This window comes from Pristiophorus japonicus, chromosome 17 (assembly GCF_044704955.1).
Source record: "Pristiophorus japonicus isolate sPriJap1 chromosome 17, sPriJap1.hap1, whole genome shotgun sequence".
Taxonomy (NCBI): domain Eukaryota; kingdom Metazoa; phylum Chordata; class Chondrichthyes; family Pristiophoridae; genus Pristiophorus; species Pristiophorus japonicus.
In genome coordinates, this window is record NC_091993.1 from 114491007 (window position 1) to 114509830 (window position 18824).

Consider the following 18824-nt stretch of genomic DNA (forward strand, 5'->3'; position numbering starts at 1 on the left):
AATGTGATAATGACCAGATAAAATGATTGAAAAAAGACAACAGGTGAGGTTGTGAAAACATAAAAGGAACAAGTAAAATTAGAAACCTAAGTGATGGAACTAAATGCGGCTGCCCAAGTTGGCTTCTCTAATGGTACAACTAGAGATACAATACCTGCATTGGTACCGATTATTTTTTTTTAAACCGTGGGGTTCAAGTTCAATTTTCCTTTCACATATTAGAGCAATTTTGCAACTTCACTCTTCTGGCATGAAGCCTTGCCTGCCATGCACTCTAAATTCTAATATTAACTACCGACAGGTGAGACTCCCTGTGTGAAGCATGAAAATGACTCCTCGTATGCCAGAAAAAAAAGACAGTCAGCGCAATTTTAATGAAAACAGAAATGAATTGAACTTCTTTGAAATCAGAAATCATTAGTCTTTGTATAGCACCAGTAGGGGGCAGTGATCCCCAATATTTAATTCCTTCTGTTCCAGCTTGGCAGATAGGAATAGTGGCAGGCCGGGGCCTTAAAAGGAGCAGTGAGCCACGGCCTGGAGCAGCATGGAGGCATAAGGTACAGCGCGAGCTGGTGCAGGAGAGCGATGGCAGCCAAAAGGGCGAGTGGATTGGACGTTATCAAGGTCCAGGTCGGTGATTGGAGCGTGGGCAGGTACAGCAGGAGCGGTGGCGGAGCGACACGATCGAGGCCCAGGAGAGGCACGAGTTTGGGGCCCAGGAGAGGCGAGGGCCCAGGGGCAGCACAGGCCAGCCCACACTGCGATGTGTGCGCACTAGGCCCGTGCAGCAGAGCTGGTCTCCAGTCGTCTTGGTTAACCCTCGCCACTGGTCCAAGACTAGCTCTGTCAAGCCAGTGGGGGTGGCTGGTGTGCAACGGCCACCACGCGTTTAAAAAAATCCACACACAGGAAACTTGCACCCTTCAGGATATAGTTTGGCCTGGAATATTAGGTCCTTCATTGAAACACCTGTGAACTCATTCCCTTTTTGGCATGGAAGCAAGTCATCCTCAATAAGGACTGTCTATGATGATGATAGGAATGGTAGCTATTAGTGCCATCAGTGCTGTCATCACAAGAAATGCTCTGTGCATTGCACATGAAGGGCGAGATGAATAGACGTCGCTGCAACACCATTCTGCGCCTTGATTTTTTTTTCACGAAAACAAACATTACAAGTTTTGTTCACACAGCACAGTACATCACATGGTCTGGGAGACATTTAGAACAAGCACTACAACAGGGATTCACACCCACAATACCACCTATCAGACAGGCGTCAGTTAGAGGACACGAGTGTGAGAAAACGAAGGTGGTGGTAAAGGCGACGCTCTTCTTGCATTTGCCCCGGACAGCTGGCTCAATGCTGTACTAACACAGGCCTGGGAGAAGATCACCTCAAGACGTGAAGCGCAATATAAATGGACCGAGTCCGGGTAGCAGCGATTTAATTTGTAACATAAATTTCATCATATAGTACAAGGAAAATAATGCTTACACTTCAAAACACCAAGGTTTTATTGGCCCATTACACCTATCTAGAAAAAGGAACAAACGAAACCAGAAAATGCCCTCCAGGACATAACTGGATTCACTGGTCAGTCTTGGGTAAGGGTTTCTGGAGCACACACCTAGGTAAAAATAGTTGCTATTTTGAGGTTTGATTTGCATATGCCACCTGCCATCAATTCACTGTGTATCCAACACAGATATAGAGCAAGATCTTAATTAGTACGTGACAGAAGTGGAGGTCTGCAGTTGAATTCAGTGGTAAATTTACCACTCGTACTAATTAAGATCTTGTGCTCCTTGGTTGATCTAAAATTGTACAACACAAGTTGAATTTTGGAGAAACAAAATCCTTGCTAATGGATCATCTCATTAACAGAGCTCACTAAGCTGTTAGTCAGTCATTATTCAAACTAAAAAAAATTGCTCTAGATTTTGGAAATGACGACATTATTCCTGGCTGTGCCACCAGCAAAATAATATTCAGATGCAAAGTGAACTTCTACTAGGCTAATCTATAATATATTACATTTCCTATGCACGTCATGTGTGGCTTATTTGAGCATCAACATTCTGGGCCAGTCACACCTGCACTTCAACAATAGAGTCAGATCCCCATTCTTATTCCTTGGGCATCCCGACTTCTCTTCTCTTCGCCCTAATTTTCCATGGGAAAACCCCCCCCCACAGAAGATCCACTAGTACTTCCTATCTATAATCATGTCAAATTACCTACCGATTAGCATCAGGCACAGTATTTTTCTCCAACATTTTTTTTTGGGGGGGGGGGGGGGGGGGGGGGGAAAGGAGAGCATATGCAAAAAGAGATTCATTCTGTAATGTGGGTTTTCCTTATATTTTACTCAAATGGTACAGGCAATGCTCATTCAAGTATCCTGAAGTGCCTCCACCACATGTACATGGGCAAATAACATCGACCACAATTAGATACATTCTGCAGACCAATATTCCACTAAACTATAGAGGTTTACAAAATCTTTGGCTCCTCTTCTAAAACAAAAATGACACTTGTTGGTAGTGCATCAAATATGAGGGGGTGGGGGGGAATAAATCTTAAATGGCAGAAACTCCATTAGTCCAGTGCCAGTTCACAAGCTTGCAGCTGAATTACATTAAGCTCTGAGCCACAATCACATCAGCAGAAGCTCCAACGCAAGTAAAAGCACTGAACTTGTAACCCTGATCAGTGGCAAAAAGTTTACTTATTTGATCCCTTAAAGAACTATTACTGGGATTTACAGGCTGAATTATCACAATTAAGAAAAGCTACTTTTAGGAAACCGGTTTTGCGCAACGTATTCAGCCTCGAATGGGATAGAAATTGCTTTGTCTGGTGCCCGTTTTTCCAGCAGAAAACAGAATTAGCATTGGGGCGGTCTGTGCCCAATGTTCCCATTAAGCTGTGCGGTCGTGCAGCGGTCTGGAGGTCCCGCGCAAGCCACTCACCGGCTTTACAATGGCAATAACAGTGCATTGCGAAAAATTGAATGGACTGCACAGCCAGTTAAAGAGCCCGCACATTTCCCCCCCCCCAAAAAAAAATTACAGGGACATTGGTTGGAGCCCACTGCTAAATTCGCAAGGCACATTTTTTTTTTAGGCAAATGGCAATATCAGGAGTTAGTCCCCTGAATAACACATTAGGAGACCCAACGCCTCATGTAAAGTTAGTTATGGATAAGCAGGTATTAGGCCTATTCAGGGCTCAGAAATTCCCAACAGGCCCCTTGACCATAGGTAATTTTTTTTTTTAAATAAAATAATCTTTGATTTAACAAAAAACTCTTAGTTGAAGCCAGGAAGAGCAGGATAAATGGGTCATTTTCAGGTTGGCAAACTGTAATGAGTGGGGTGCCACAGGGATCAGTGTTGGGGCCTCAACTATTTACAATCTATATTAATAACTTGGATGAAGAGACAGAGTATAGTCACCAAATTTGCTGATGATACAAAGATGGGTGGGAAAGCAAGTTGTGAGGAGAATGCAAAGAACCTGCAAAGGAATATAGATAGGCTCAGTGAGTGGGCAAAAATTTGGCAATGGAGTATAATGTGGAAAAATGGGAGGTTATCCACTTTGGAAGGAAAAAGAAAAAAGCAAATTATAATTTAAATGGGGGGGGGGGGGGGGGGGGGGAAAAAGAGATTACGAAATGTTGCGGTTCAAAAGGGATCTGGGAGTCCTTGTACGGACACAAAGTCAGCATGCAGGTACAGCAAGTAATTAGGAAGGCAAATGGAATGTTGGCCTTTATTGCAAGGGTTTTGGAGTATAAAAATAGGAAAGTCCTGCTACAACTGTACAGGGTGTTGGTGAGACCACACCTGGAGTACTGTGTACAGTTTTGGTCTCTGTATTTAAGGAAGGGTATACTTGCATTGGATGCAGCTCAGAGAAGGTTCACTAGGTCGATTCCAGAGATGAAGGGGTTGTCTTAAGAAAGGTTGAGCAGGTTGAGGCTATACTCATTGGAGGTTAGAAGAATGAGGGGTGATCTTACTGAAACATACAAGATTCTGAAGGGGCTTGACAGGGTAGATGCAGAGAGGACGTTTCACCCGGTGGGAGAATAGTTTCAGAATAAGGAGTCGCCAATTTAAAACGGAAATGAGGAGGAACTTCTCACAGAAGATCATGAATCTTTGGAATTCTCGACCTCAGAGCTGTGGAGGCTGGGTCATTGAACGTATTTAAGGTGGATACACAGATTTTTGAACGATAAAGGGAGTAAAGGCGCAGAAGTCTCGCCTATCGCTAGAAATTGAGGTTTCAGCCCCCGAAAGGAAGTGGAGCGCAAAATAAAGTGCATCACTTCCTTTGACGTGAGATGGACGTGGCGCGAGCGAGGCGCAGCAGGCCGCGCAGGAGGGGCTCCACTTAATTAAAGGGAGGAGCCCAAGCTGCATACGCTGCAACAATTAAAAGGGTCCTACCTGTACCACCGGAGAGTGAGGGTGCCATGCCAACAGCCCAGCACTCAAGCACCAGCTGAATTATTATTTTTAATATTATCGGACAATTTTTTTTTTTTTAAAAACATCGCAGCACACCTTTCAGTTTCAATCCACGAGCGGATGGCCGCCAAGTTGCCACGGCATTGCCCAGGACAACTTCAGGGGTAGATACCTATTTAGGGTCCGGGGCGCCAACGGGGCACTGCACACTGAGATGACGTCAGCATCGCCAGCGCAGAGGGTCGCTACAGGTTACCGCCGCCACCAGACACCAGCTGAATTTAGCGAGAGTCATTGGCGACGCTGCACCCGGTCGCAAAGTCATTTGCGTTAACAGGAGCTGCAAATAACTCGAATTTCTAAGCCCAAGACTCCTATACTGATTATAGCCAGTAATTTAGTTTAGCTGGGCAGCCAATTTGGTCCAATATAACCTCAAAAGTAGCAACAGCTTTGGGGTATCAAATTCCTCACAAAAATGATACAAGTGGCTTATAGTAACAATCTGTTTGGGGATTAACAGGGAAAATTCCACCACACAAATCATTCTTTTCAACAATGTGAGGGAGATGTGAGAATTTTCTTCTCATTTGCGTTCTACCCAAATTTCCGCAGAGATTGTTATCAGTAAAGTTTTTACCGAGGGAATTCACCCCAATTCACATGAGCATTGCTTTAAACTCAAATTAAATCGTGTAGATGACACTATTGAACAATAGGCAAATCTGAATATCGCCCTCAAGTAATGCTGTCAAATTGTAACACTTTGGGTAAAAATGGGATATTTTGCGCAGTTTTGCTCTGTACCAATCCGCTGCATGTTCAGTTAATACGAGATAGAATAATATCAGCAATACAACAAGCAGCCTGGTGACAAATGGGCATCTCTTGTAGTCTTTCCCTTTGGCAGTCCACTGGAGCACAAGAATTGAGAATATAAAAGTAAAAAACATTCATAAAGCCTGTCCCAATATCAAGATTACTTCAAATTTCAAAGAATCCTCGAAGTAATTCTGTTCAACTTAATTCAGAAGCTTTCTCAATGTCAGGGAAAAGGGACAAATAACTAACCCAACATACCCTGGATACAAGGTAATTATAATGTGTTCTTGGCGAACAATATTCCTTTGATATTCAACTTGGAAATACTCCAACACTGCGGTTAACATTTTACAACCTTGGTCAAACAAGGGCATCTATGGCCAGTTCTTTTTGGCAGGAGGGGGAAAAGGTGAAGATCTGTTCACTCTAGAGAGGCAATGCAAAGGGCAGTGTCTGTTGTATTTGGAAAAAAAAGCCAGCTTCAACAATCATTTCAATGCTTTTAGGGACAAGTATGTGATTGAATTTTAATGTTCAGAGCCAATGTAAAATCATGCAGACCTGGCACTTGTTCAACTCTTGAGAATTCAATGACTATGAAATTCTGCTGTCTGCATCTTAGAAGTTCTCATGACCAACCAGACGGTTGGGTGGCTCCCCGACTGTCATGCTATGGATGAACATTTTAGTCCAAAAGCAATGGATTGGACTCTCCGCACTACTACACAACTCCACATACTGGTGCGGAGTCCAACAATGAATCCATCAGAAGGACTGAGAAACGAAAAGGAGGTGGGGTAGCTCTGTTAATAAAGGATGAGAGCAGTGCATTAGTGAGAAACGATATTGGCTCAGAAGATCAAGATGAAGACTCAGTTTGGGTGGAAATAAGGAATAATAAGGGGAAAAAGTCACTGGTGGGCGTAGTCTATAGGCCCCCTAACAATAGCTACACTGTTGGACGGAGTATAAATCAAGAAATAATGGAGGCTTGTAAAAAGAGGAACAGCAATATTCATGGGAGATTTTAACCTTCACGTTGATTGGACAAAGTAAATTGGCCAGGGTAGCCTTGAGGAAGAGTTCATAGAGTGTGTATCCGGGATAGTTTCTTGGAACAGTACATTGCAGAACCAACCAGGGAGCAGGCTCTCTTAGATCTGGTACTGTGTAATGAGACAGGATTAATAAATGATATCCTAGTAAAGGATCCTCTAGGAATGAGTGACCATAACATGGTTGAATTTCAAATTCAGTTGGAGGGTGAGAAAGTTGGATTTCTAACCAGTGTCCTAAGCTTAAATAAAGCAGACTACAAAAGGTATAAAGGCAGAGTTGGCTAAAGTCAAAAATAGATTACAGAGTGGGATGGTTGATGATATTTAAGGAGATATATCATAACTCTCAACAAAAATATATCCCAATGAGAAGGAAAGACTAAGGAGAAGGGATAATCATCCGTGGCTAACTAAGGAAATAAGGGATGGTATCAAATTGAAAACAAGGGCACACAATGTGGCCAAGTCTAGTGGGAGGCCAGAGGATTGAGAAACTTTTAAAAGCCAGCAAAGAACAAAAAGAGGGGGAAAGATAATTTATGAAAGTAAACTAGCACAAAATATAAAATCACTTAGTAAGAGTTTCTACAGCTATATAAAAAGGAAAAAAAAAGAGTAGCTAAAGTAAAAGTTGGTCCCCTAGAGGATGAGACTGGGAAATTAATAATGGGGAACAGGTAAATGGCAGAGACTTTAAACAAATATTTTGTATCGGTCTTCACAGTAGAAGACACTAAAAACATCCCAATAGGGGATAATCAAGGGGCCATAGGGTGGGAGGAAATTTATACAATCGCTATCACTCAGTAAAATAATGGGATTAAAAGCAGACAATCCCCTGGACCTGGTGGCTTGCATCCTAAGGTCCTTAAAGAAGTGGCTGCAGGGATAGTGGATGCATTGATTGTAATCTATCAAAATTCCCTGGATTCTGGGGAGGTCCCAGCGGATTAGAAAACTGAAAATGTAACGCCCCTATTTAAAAAAGGAGGCAGATAGAAAGCAGGAAACTATAGACCTAACATCTGTCGTTGGGAAAATGCTGGAGTCCATTATTAAGGAAGCAGTAGCAGGACATTTGGAAAAGCATAATTCAATCAAGCAGAGTTAGCGTGGTTTTATGAAAGGGAAATCATGTTTGACAAATTTGCTGGAGTTCTTCGAGGATGTAACGAGCAGGGTGGATAAGGGGGAACCAGTCGATGTGGTGTATTTGGATTTCCAGAAGGCATTCGATAAGGTGCCACCTAAAAAGGTTACTGCACAAGATAAAAGTTCATAGGGTAGGGTGTAATATATTAGCATGGATAGAAGATTGGCTAACTAACAGAAAAGAGTCAGGATAAACGGGTCATTTTCCGGTTGGCAAACAGTAACTAGTGGGTGCCGCAGGGATCAGTGCTAGAGTCTCAACTATTTACAATCTATATTAATGACTTGGATGACGGGACCGAGTGTAATGTAGCCAAGTTTGCTGATGATACAAAGATGGGTGGGAAAGCAAATTGTGAGGAGGACACAAAACATCTGCAAAGGGATATAGACAGGCTAAGTGAGTGGGCAAAAATTTGGCAGATGGAGTATAATGTAGGAAAATGTGAGGTTATCCACTTTGGCAGAAAAATAGAAAAGCAGATTATAATTTAAGAAGAAAAATTGCAAAGTGCTTCAGTACAGAGGGACCTGGGGGTCCTTGTACATGAAACAAAGTTAGAATGCAGGTACAGCAAGTAATCGGGAAGGTAAATGGAATGTTGACCTTTATTGTAAGGGGGAGAGTATACGTGCAGAGAAGTCCTGATACAATTATACAAGGTATTGGTGAGACCATACCGAGAGTACTGCGTACAGTTTGTCTCCATATTTAAGGAAGGCTATACTTGCATTGGAGGCTGTTCAGAGAAGGTTCACTAGGTTGACTCCGGAAATGAGGGGGTTGATTTATGAAGATAGGTTGAGTCTATACTCATTGGAGTTCAGAAGAATGAGAGGTGATCTTATCAAAACATATTAGATAATGAGAGGGCTGGACAAGATGGATGCAGAGAGTGTATTTCCACTCATGCGGGAAACTAAAACTAGGTGGCATAGTCTTAGAATAAGGGGCTGCCCATTTAAAACTGAGATGAGGAGGAATTTCTTGAGGGTTGTAAATCTATGGAATTCTCTGCCACAGAGAGCTGCGGAGGCTGGGTCATTGAATATATTTAAGGCGGAGATACAGATTTTTGAGCGATGTGGGGAATAAAGAGTTATGGGGAGAGCGGGTAGGGAAGTGGAGCAGAGTCCATACTCAGATCAGCCATGATCTTATTAAATAGCAGAGCAGGCTCAAGGGGTCAAATGGCCGACTCCTGCTCCTATTTCTTGAGTTCTTGTGAATTAAATCTCTCCCATTGGAGCATCACTTGACCGATGATCTGCTAATTGGGTTGGGGGATGGGTGACCACTTTTTTTCCCAGGCATTTAGAAAAATTTGCTTTCACAACTAACAAATCTTTCCCATAAAGGCTTTAAAACTTGTCGGCAAGAACTTAAAAAAAGAGATATATAAAGATGTATATCTATCTATATAGTTAGTTTGGTCTCTGCTGCAGTCTCCTGCTTAAGGAAAGTAGTCAGACCCTGATGCTCATTCACACCTAGGTTGCAACATTCTGAATTCAGACCATGCTGAGGTGCTTGTACTGGTACCACGTTCAGAATCCGGAACGCCAAGAACCGGACATTTTGAGGCAGCCAAGATGGCAACATCGGGCAGCTAGGAAACAGATAAAAACAAATACAGCACTGGAGGGGCTGCAGGAATCAGCAGGCGGCGGAATCGGCGAGCAGTGAAGTCCGAAATCCGGCAAAACCCGAAAGCCGGCACAAATTCGGTCGAGGATTCCAGACTATTGATTTTCTTGTCTGAAATCCGGAAAAACCCCAAATCCAGCACAGACTCTTCCTTGGATTCCGGACATTGTACCTGTACATGGAAGTTCCTTGCAAATGGTGTGCACTGGCAACATTTTCCTTCCACCAGATGCATGACCTGAACCATGTAAGGCAGCTCTACAAGCAATGAATGGTCTTTACTGGAGCAATCCGTCTTCAACTAGGACCCAATTAGAGTCTGGAAAAAGTTGAATAGTGTCATGGGATCATTTATGTCCACTTGAGGATCTTGCGTCCACCTGAACAGACCAATAGGGCCTCAGTTTAATGTCTCAATTGAAAGACTCCGATAATGCAGCATTCCTCAGGACTGCACTGATGTGCCAAGCTAGATTATGTGCTCAAATTCCTCGAGTGGGGCTTGAACCCACAACCTTCTGAATCAGAAGCAATAGTGCTACCACCTAGCCCAGCTGACACTTACAATTTTGACAACATATAAATGAATAGATACCAACTATAATTCAGTGATTCCTCAATATATTGAGGATAATGAAAGTGTACCATAGCAAAGCCGACATCAGCCTTCTTCAATGCTGGGCCATCGTTTGTCCCATCTCCAGTCACAGCCACCACCTGCCGCATCTCTCCAATCATGCTGTCAATAATACCTGTTTAAACAAAAAGATCAAATGAACTACGGATCAAGAGCTGGAAAGTGGGATTAGGCTGGATAGCTCTTTTTCAGCCAGTACAGACATGGGCAAAATGGCCTCCTTCTGTGCCATAAATTTTTATGATTCTATAATTGCTTTATGATGATCTGACGATGCACAATTCTTAATTGGGAAATATTCTTGGAATTCTTTTGGACAGCAGGAGTTTTTTGTATTTGTTACATTTCCTTCATTATTTTACCTATAACGAGCAAAAGCATCTATGTAATATCACGGTCCATTAAATAATGCAGCATTCCTGCCATTAACACCTTTTCAGTAATTGCTTTATATATATTATGTTTAAATTATGCTCAAAGTACAAAGGTAGATGGACATTTTAAACATTTTTATAGAAATTTCTAGCTTCACAGTTTTTCTTGTACGTATATAATTTTGTCAATTCACAATTTAGTGAAAATCAGGAACTCAAGATTGAACATTTGCTTTGATTCAATAGGTTTATAACTCCACTTCTCACATTGGGGTTGAAATCCAGAACAATCCCATTGTTTCTGCTCCATGCTGCCAAATTTACTCATCTCTAGCCACAACTGTTGATCTCTTTCCATTGAATTAGACAAGGAATGTCCAATGTAATTACTTGGGTTTGGCACCATGAGAAGCTGTGCCACTTGGCAAAGAGCTGTACAGAGACCAGGCTAATGAAAACCTCAGTCAATATTACCAAAAGGCTCCCATCATGTCTCGGCTAATGCAAATATTAAACTATTAAAATATATTTTTAGACCATGTTTGTAAGACACTTGTGGCCAAATTAGTCAAGATAACAACTTTGGCACTCAATTCCGATCCGCTCCACTATCAAAAATATATTAAAGCTTGCTTCCAGGGAGTGCACCATCAACCTCTGAGCATTAAGGAAACAACACTCACTGCATCAGTGTAACAGACCCACAAGACAGCACTTCATAGGAATTACTCTTGTCACGCAGCAAGATTGATTAACATGTACAAATTACTATTTAAGCTTTGGTGGATTTAGTAACATTGAAGTAGCCAATACTGGGTAATTAAACTTAAAACCGCTTATATTCTGTCTCATGTGGTGTATTTTATTCATCTGCCATGCACAAAGAGGAATCTTTGAGAATAACCTGCATGAAAATCTAACATGATATATCCATTTTTTTTTAACCTTGACAACGTGTCATACTTCAAGAACTGACCTCAATACAAGTTTAAAAAAATAAAATAAATACAAACATAGATAGCTAAAAAGGTTTCATTTTTGCTTCTGGTGGGCAATAGGATAAAGCGTAGTACAAAATTAGGTCCACTGTTAAATCTGAACAGCGCAGAGCACGCTAGGTATTATTCTACACTAAATTCTTATGTCTAAACTCTTCCCTGTAAACCGTTTTGAGTCTTATCGTCATGAGGTCTTATATGCAAACGAGCCAAAGGAGGGCAGAGGAAACGTTACAGGGACACCCTGAAAGCCTCCTTGATAAAGTGCAACATCCCCACTGACACCTGGGAGTCCCTGGCCAAAGTCCAGCCTAAGTGGAGAAAAAGTGCATCTGGGAAGGCGCTGAGCACTTGGAGTCTCAATGCAGAAATCAAGCGCAGGCAGTGGAAAGAGCGTGCAGCAAACCAGTCCCACCCACCCCTCAACGACTATCTGTCCCACCTGTGACAGAGTCTGTGGCTCTCGTATTGGACTGTTCAGCCACCAAAGAATTCGCTTCAGGAGTGGAAGCAACTCTTCCTCGATTCCAAGGGACTGTGTTTGATGATGATTATATGCAGGGCTCCCCAATATGTTGCATAATGTGCTCTTTTCAGAAAGTCCAAAGTAGCATTGCCCTCTTGGAATAAGTTTGCAAACAGAGAGGTGGGAGAGGAGCAAGAATCACTCATCGGGTCATCAAAATTAACGCCACTGCACTCAGTTCTAAAACAAAGCCTTCATAATCTCTCCTCTCCTCTCCTCTCCTCTCCTCTCCTCTCCTCTCCTCTCCTCTCCTCTCCTCTCCTCTCCTCTCCTCTCCTCTCCTCTCGGATTTCCAGTAGTGATCACTCAATTAAACCAATTACAGTGATCCTGCATTGGGGAATACCAGCTTCCCGAAGCTGATATTCCCCAATGAGGTCATCAGCTCAAGATAAGAGATAGCAAAATGATACTGAACTTGTTGGTTTTTAAGTTGTCATAAATGGCATGGATACATTTTTAAAATGATCATTAATGACTATATCTGGTTCTTTCCTTCTCCTTTGGGCAAAGAGGCGTTTCATAAATTACATTTTAATAAACAGATTTGAGAGAGGACGTTATGCTGCAGATTGAATCTTCCTCCAGTCTTTTCTTGCTTTGAAGTCAGAAATTCCAGTCAGTAAGCAGTTTGTGAATGGCAGATGCTGGGTATAAGGTGCCTTGTGTGCAAGGTTGATGAGTCAATTTTAAAAAATGACATTGCTGCAGTGGGAGGGGTTTTTCCCCCCTCGGATATTCAGATAATCTTGGATTTAAAAAATACCAATATACAAAAACCAGACCTTCCCTTCAAAAAAACTGCAAGTAGTATTTGGGACTACTCCCCATCCATCATGATGATGATACTAAATGCATTTTAAATAATTACCTGGTCAGAGGAAACGTATTTAAATGTTTTCTCTCCACAGCCTCACGACAGGGCCAAGTTTCCCAAATTAAAAACAATGGCGCTCACTCACCTGGACGCCCGTTTTTTTTTTGGCCCCTCGGCACTGAAAATAACAATCCAAAACGTTCTCTTACAGCATACGCACCTTCTGACGCCGAGTCGGTCTAGCGGGGCTTCCAGTGTGCGTCTGAAACGCACAGCGTATGCGCTCCAACAAAAACAAAATGGGCAACTAATTGAGCATGCACAAAATTTTAAAAAAAAAATGCACTGAGCATGCGCAAAAAAAAATCTGCTTCGTTATCACAGGAGCAGCATTATTGGTAAGTTTACATTTATTTTTATACTTGCATATAGTTCGTGTTCACTTTTTAAATTCCCTTAAAGTTTATTTATGAGAGACAGGGAGTCCCTTCAGCCAGGGATAGGAGTGGGCCAGCATGGATTTTTCCTATGGTGCTTCTGGAGTCTGTACGCCGGTTTGAAAAATAAAAGGGCAGCAGTCAGGAGAGCAGCTCAACAGAGGGAGAGCGAGGCCCATAAAAGGGCGGCAGTCAGGGGAGCAGCTCAACAGAGGGAGAGCAGGTTCAGGTTCAAAAGGCAAAAAAGTAGAAAGAAATTGAGTGTGACACAACAGCCAAGTGGGTGAGTGATTGGCTGGTCGATTGGTGAGTAGTTTTTCTTTTTTCTTTATCTTTACTTATCAGTAAGAAACCTTTGGCGTTGTTACCAATTAGGTTAATTTAAGGGTTAAGTCATGGCAGGAGAGTCCAGACCCATGTCATGCTCCTCCTGTGCAATGTGGAAAATCATGGACACTGCCAGTGTCCCTGACAACTACATGTGTATTATCCAGCTGCAGCTCCTGACCGACTGCATTGCAGCACTGGAGCTGCGGATGGATTCACTGGAGCATGCATGATGCGGAGGACGTCGTGAATAGCACTTTTAGTGAGTTGGTCACACCGCAGGTAAAGGTTACACAGCCAGATAGGGAATGGGTGACTATCAGGAAGAGCAATGGAAGGCAGGTAGTGCAGGGGTCCCCTACTGTCATCTCCCTCCAAAACAGATACATCATCTTGGGTACTGTTGGGGGAGATGGCTCATCAGGGGAAGGCAGCAGCAGCCAAGTCCATGGCACCATGGGTGGCTCTGCTACACAGCAGGGCAGGAAAAAGAGTGGGAGAGCTATAGTGATCGGAGATTCTATTGTAAGGGGAATAGATAGGCGTTTCTGCGGCCGCAAACCAGACTCTAGGATGGTATGTTGCCTCCCTGGTGCAAGGGTCAAGGATGTCTCGGAGCGGCTGCAGTGCATACTGGAGGGGGAGGCTGAACAGCCAGCTGTCGTGGTACATATAAGTACCAACGATATAGGTAAAAAATGGGATGAGGTCCTACAAGCTGAATTTAGGGAGCTAGGAGTTAAATTTAAAAATAGGACCTCAAAAAGGTAGTCATCTCAGGATTGCTACCAGTGTCATGTGCTAGTCAGAGTAGGAATTGCAGGATAGCTCAGATGAATATGTGGCTTGAGAAATGGTGCAAGGGGGAGGGATTCAAATTCCTGGGGGAAGATGGGACCAGTACAAACCGGACGGTCTGCACCTAGGCAGGAACGGAACCGATGTCCTAGGCGGAGTGTTTGCTAGTGCTGTTGGGGAGGGTTTAAACTAAAGTGGCAGGGGGATGGGAATCTATGCAGGGAGGCAGAGGGAAATAAAAAGGGGACAGAAGCAAAAGGTAGGAAGGAGAAAGACAAGAGCGGAGGGCAGAGAAATCAACGGCAAAAATCAAAAAGGGCCACATTACAACATAATTCTAAAAAGGACAAAGAGTGTTAAAAAAAAACAAGCCTAAAGGCCGAGAGTCTCAATGCGAGGAGCATTCCCGTAATAAGGTGGATGAATTGACTGCGCAGAGATAGCTGTTAACCGGTGATGTAATTGGGATTACGTAGACTTGGCTCCAGGGTAAACAAGGCTGGGAACTCAACATCCAGGGGTATTCAATATTCAGGAAGGATAGACAGAAAGGAAAAGGAGGTGGGGTAGCATTACTGGTTAAAGAGGAGATTAACACAATAGTAAGGCAGGACATTAGCGTGGATGATGTGGAATCTATATGGGTAGAGCTGCGAAACACCAAAGGGCAGAAAGTGTTAGTAGGAGTTGTGTACAGACCACCAAACAGTAGTAGGGAGGTTGGGGATGGCATCAAACAGGAAATTAGGGAAGCGTGCAATAAGGGTACAGCAGTTATCATGAGTGACTTTATTCGACATATTGATTGGGCTAACCAAACTGGGAGCAATACTGTGGAGGAGGATTTCCTGGCATGTATAAAGGATGGTTTTCTAGACCAATATGTCGAGGAACCAACTAGAGAGCAGGCCATCCTAGACTGGATCTTATGTAATGAGAGAGGATTAATTAGCAATCTGGTCATGCAGGACCCCCTTGGGAAAGAGTAACCATAATATGGTAGAATTCTTCATTAAGATGGCGAGAGACACAGTTAATTCAGAGACTAGGGTCCTGAACTTAAGGAAAGGAAACTTTGACGGTATGAGGCGTGAATTGGCTAGGATAGACTGGAGAATGATACTTAAAGGGTTGACAGAGGATAGGCAATGGCAGACATTTAAATATCACATGGATGAACTACAACAATTGTACATTCCTGTGTGGCGCAAGAATAAAAAAGGGAAAGTGGCTCAACCGTGGCTAACAAGGGAAATTAGGGAAAGTGCTAAATCCAAGGAAGAGGCCTATAAATTGACCAGAAAAAGCAGCAAACCTGAGGACTGGGAGACATTTAGAATTCAGCAGGAGGAGGACTAAGGGTTTAATTAGGAGGGAGAAAAAGAGAGTATATGAGTAAAGCTTGCAGGGAACATAAAAACTGACCGCAAAAGCTTCTATAGATATTGAAGAGAAAAAGATTAGTGAAGACTAATTGTAGGTCCCTTGCAGGTGAATTCATAATGGGAAACAAGGAAATGGCAGACCAATTGAACAAATACTTTGGTTCTGTCTTCACTAAGGAAGACACGAATAATCTCTCAAATACTAGGGGACTGAGGGTCTAGCAAGGGGGAAACTGAGGAAAATCCTTTAGTCAGGAAATGGTGTAAGGGAAATTGAAGGGACTGAAGGCCGATAAATCCCCAGGGCCTGATTACTCTGGGATGCAGACTAAGCGGTCCTCGAAATAGTAGATGCATTGGTGATCATTTTCCAACATTCCATGGACTCTGGTTCAGTTCCTATGGATTGGATAGCTAATGTAACCTCACTTTTTAAAAAAAAAGGAGGGAGATCAAAACACGGTTAGCCTGACATCGGTGGTGGGGAAAACGCTGGAATCAATTATTAACGATATAATAGTGGAAAGCAGTGACAGGATTAGTCTAAGTCAGCATGGATTTATGAAAGGGAAATCATGCTTGACAAATCTTCGAGTTTGAGGATGTAACTAGTAGAGTGGATAAGGGAGAACCAGTGGATGTGGTGTATTTGGACTTTCAAAAGGCTTTTGACAATGTCCCACACAAGAGATTAGTGTGCAAAATTAAGACACATGGTATTGGGGGTAATGTATTGACGTGGATAGAGAACTGGTTGGCAGACAGGAAGCCAAGAGTGGGAATAAACAGGTCCTTTTCAGAATGGCAGGCAGTGACTAGTGGGGTGCCGCAGGATTCAGTGCTGGGACCCCAGCTATTTATAATGTACATTAATGATTTAGACGAAGGAATTGAATGTAATAGCTCCAAGTTTGCAGACTAAGCTGAATGGCAGTGCAAGCTGCGAGGAGGATGCTAAGAGGCTGCAGGGGGACTTGGACAGGTTAGGTGAATATACTGCATCTGCCATGTATTTGCCCAATATGGATAAATGTGAGATTATCCACTTTGGTGGCAAAAACAGGAAGGCAGATTATCTGAATGGTGACAGATTAGTAAAAGGGGAAGTGCAACAAGACCTGGGTGTTATGGTACTTCAGTCATTGAAGGTAGGCATGCAGATACAGCAGGCAATAAAGCAAGCAAATGACATGCTGGCCTTCATAGCGAGAGGATTTGAATATAGGAGCAGGGAGGTCTTACTGCAATTGTACAGGGCCTTGGTGAGACCACACCTTGAGTATTGTGTGCAGTTTTGGTCTCCTAATCGGAGGAAGGACATGCTTGCTATTGAGGGAATGCAGCGAAGGTTCACCAGACTGATTCCCGGGATGGCAGGACTGATATGAGGAAAGACTGGATCAGCCAGGCTTATACTCACTGGAATTTACAAGAATGAGGGGATCTCAGAAACTTTTAAAATTCTGACAGGACTGGACAGGTTAGATGCAGGAAGAATGTTCCCGATGTTGGGGAAGTCCAAAACCAAGGCTCACAGTCTAAAGAGAAGGGGTAATCCATATAGGACCGAGATGAGGAGAAACTTTTTCACTCAGAGTTGTGAACCTGTGGAATTCTCTGCCACAGAAAGTTGTTGAGTCCAGTTCGTTGGACATATTCAAAAGGGAGTTACAGCTAAAGGGATTAGGGGTTATGGAGAGAAAGCAGGGGTGGGGTACTGAGGTTGCATGCTCAGCCATGATCATATTGAATGGCGGTGCAGGCTCGAAGGACTGAATGGTCTGCTCCTGCGCCTATTTTCTATGTTGTTCGCGGGGAAAGTTGGCCTTATGCCCAGAAATGGCACGCAACCGTCTTTTACAGGTACAGCAGCACCAGAATGTATGGCGGCAAACATTCTGGTACTGGTAGTAGACGCTGGCACCTCAACACTGGGGAATCTTTCAACTGAGCAGCACCAAAAAAGTCACTGGGTGCCAAAAAAAACAGCGCCCAGTGCTGGGCAAAATTGGGGCTCAGACCTTAAACCTGGCAAAGGCACTCAAGCTGACGTCAGCCGCAGTCTCCAGAGTAGAAACTGTACCTAGCCAATACTGAATTTTAAAAATGCTGATGACTCCCGATCAACATCCAAAAAGATCAGTGCTGATTCTTTGAAGCTGCTCACCACCATATTCTGTGGCAGATGACGATTTGAGTAGATCTTTGTGGAGTTTCAGATTTAAAATGGTATTATATAGGCTGCGGAGAAAAGATTAAACGCGAGGCTTCCTCCTGCAAGATGAGGAATATTAGTTATCACACAATCATTTTTAAATGGGCTCGGGTGGGAAATATGTGATACAGAAAAGACCAACTTACTTCCTGCTACTTTCCAATGAGATGGTACTCTGCTGATCAGCTGTTTAGATTTTTTAAAGCATTGATGGGCAGAAGCTCAAATACATCAGAACAAGATACACTAACTTGACTTGTTTATTTTAGGTTCACAGCTGCTCAATAGTTGCATTCTGTGAACAGAAAGCCTTTTTTAAAACGAGTATGAACCAAATTAGATCAACTAAATTAGGAAGACAGCTTCACAATTTTCACTTCTGGATTGAAATCAAATCCACAAGTTTCAACAGCACAGGCTCTAGTTTTTAAAATTGTTTTGAGTTTATTTGTGCTTTGTTTTGTACAGATTGCTGTATCGTATTTCTGGTTTAAACTCTTTTCAATTGCTGAGAGTTGTGTTTTGTAATACTTACTGACAACATCCCTTATAGGACAGTACAAAAAATAATATAAATATATATCACTGTTCAGTTCCTCCCCCTTAATATCACCCATTTCTGACCAGCAACATGGAGAGAGACTGAAAACAGCCTAAAGTTATCGTTTACACCCCCCACATAACTTCAATCAAAAATAGAAAACATTTGCAGGCTGTAACCTTGAGAATGCACATCCAGTTTGATGGGACATGTCTATTTCAGCGGGAAACAATGCAGTGATGTTAAGAGGAGTACCTTTCACTAGCGTGTGTTTATCTGTTGGGGATGATCGTGCGAGCACACGGAGATTCGGCCACACCTTGTCGAGACGATCTTGCTCCACCTTCGAAATAAAAAAGATTTTAAAATGAAATCTTTGATACAACACTAATGATTAAAACCAGAAATTACCATTCAACATTTTCTCTTTGTATGTAAAAGTACATTGAGTATTATTCCCATGCACCCAAAAAGTAGGGTTCATGAACCAAAATGTTGATTACTTATTAGAAACATGCTGTTTCATTTAAGAATTCAACACCATAACAGACTTTCTCCCACCTCGGAGAAACACAGGACGCACAGGGATTGTTCTGGAAGG

General features: G+C 42.7%; 1 protein-coding gene across 3 annotated transcripts in view; it reads right to left on the reverse strand.

Annotated features, from left to right (window-relative positions):
* The window catches only part of LOC139227951 (plasma membrane calcium-transporting ATPase 1-like), a 262677-nt gene that overhangs the window by 23587 nt on the left and 220266 nt on the right, over positions 1 to 18824 (reverse strand). For all 3 annotated transcript variants that reach the window (XM_070859112.1, XM_070859111.1, XM_070859113.1), the window contains 2 exons: positions 18479 to 18566; positions 9814 to 9920 (listed from right to left, as the gene is read on the reverse strand). In XM_070859112.1, coding sequence (XP_070715213.1) covers positions 9814 to 9920; positions 18479 to 18566 — 195 coding nt within the window. The remainder of the gene's footprint in view (positions 1 to 9813; positions 9921 to 18478; positions 18567 to 18824) is intronic.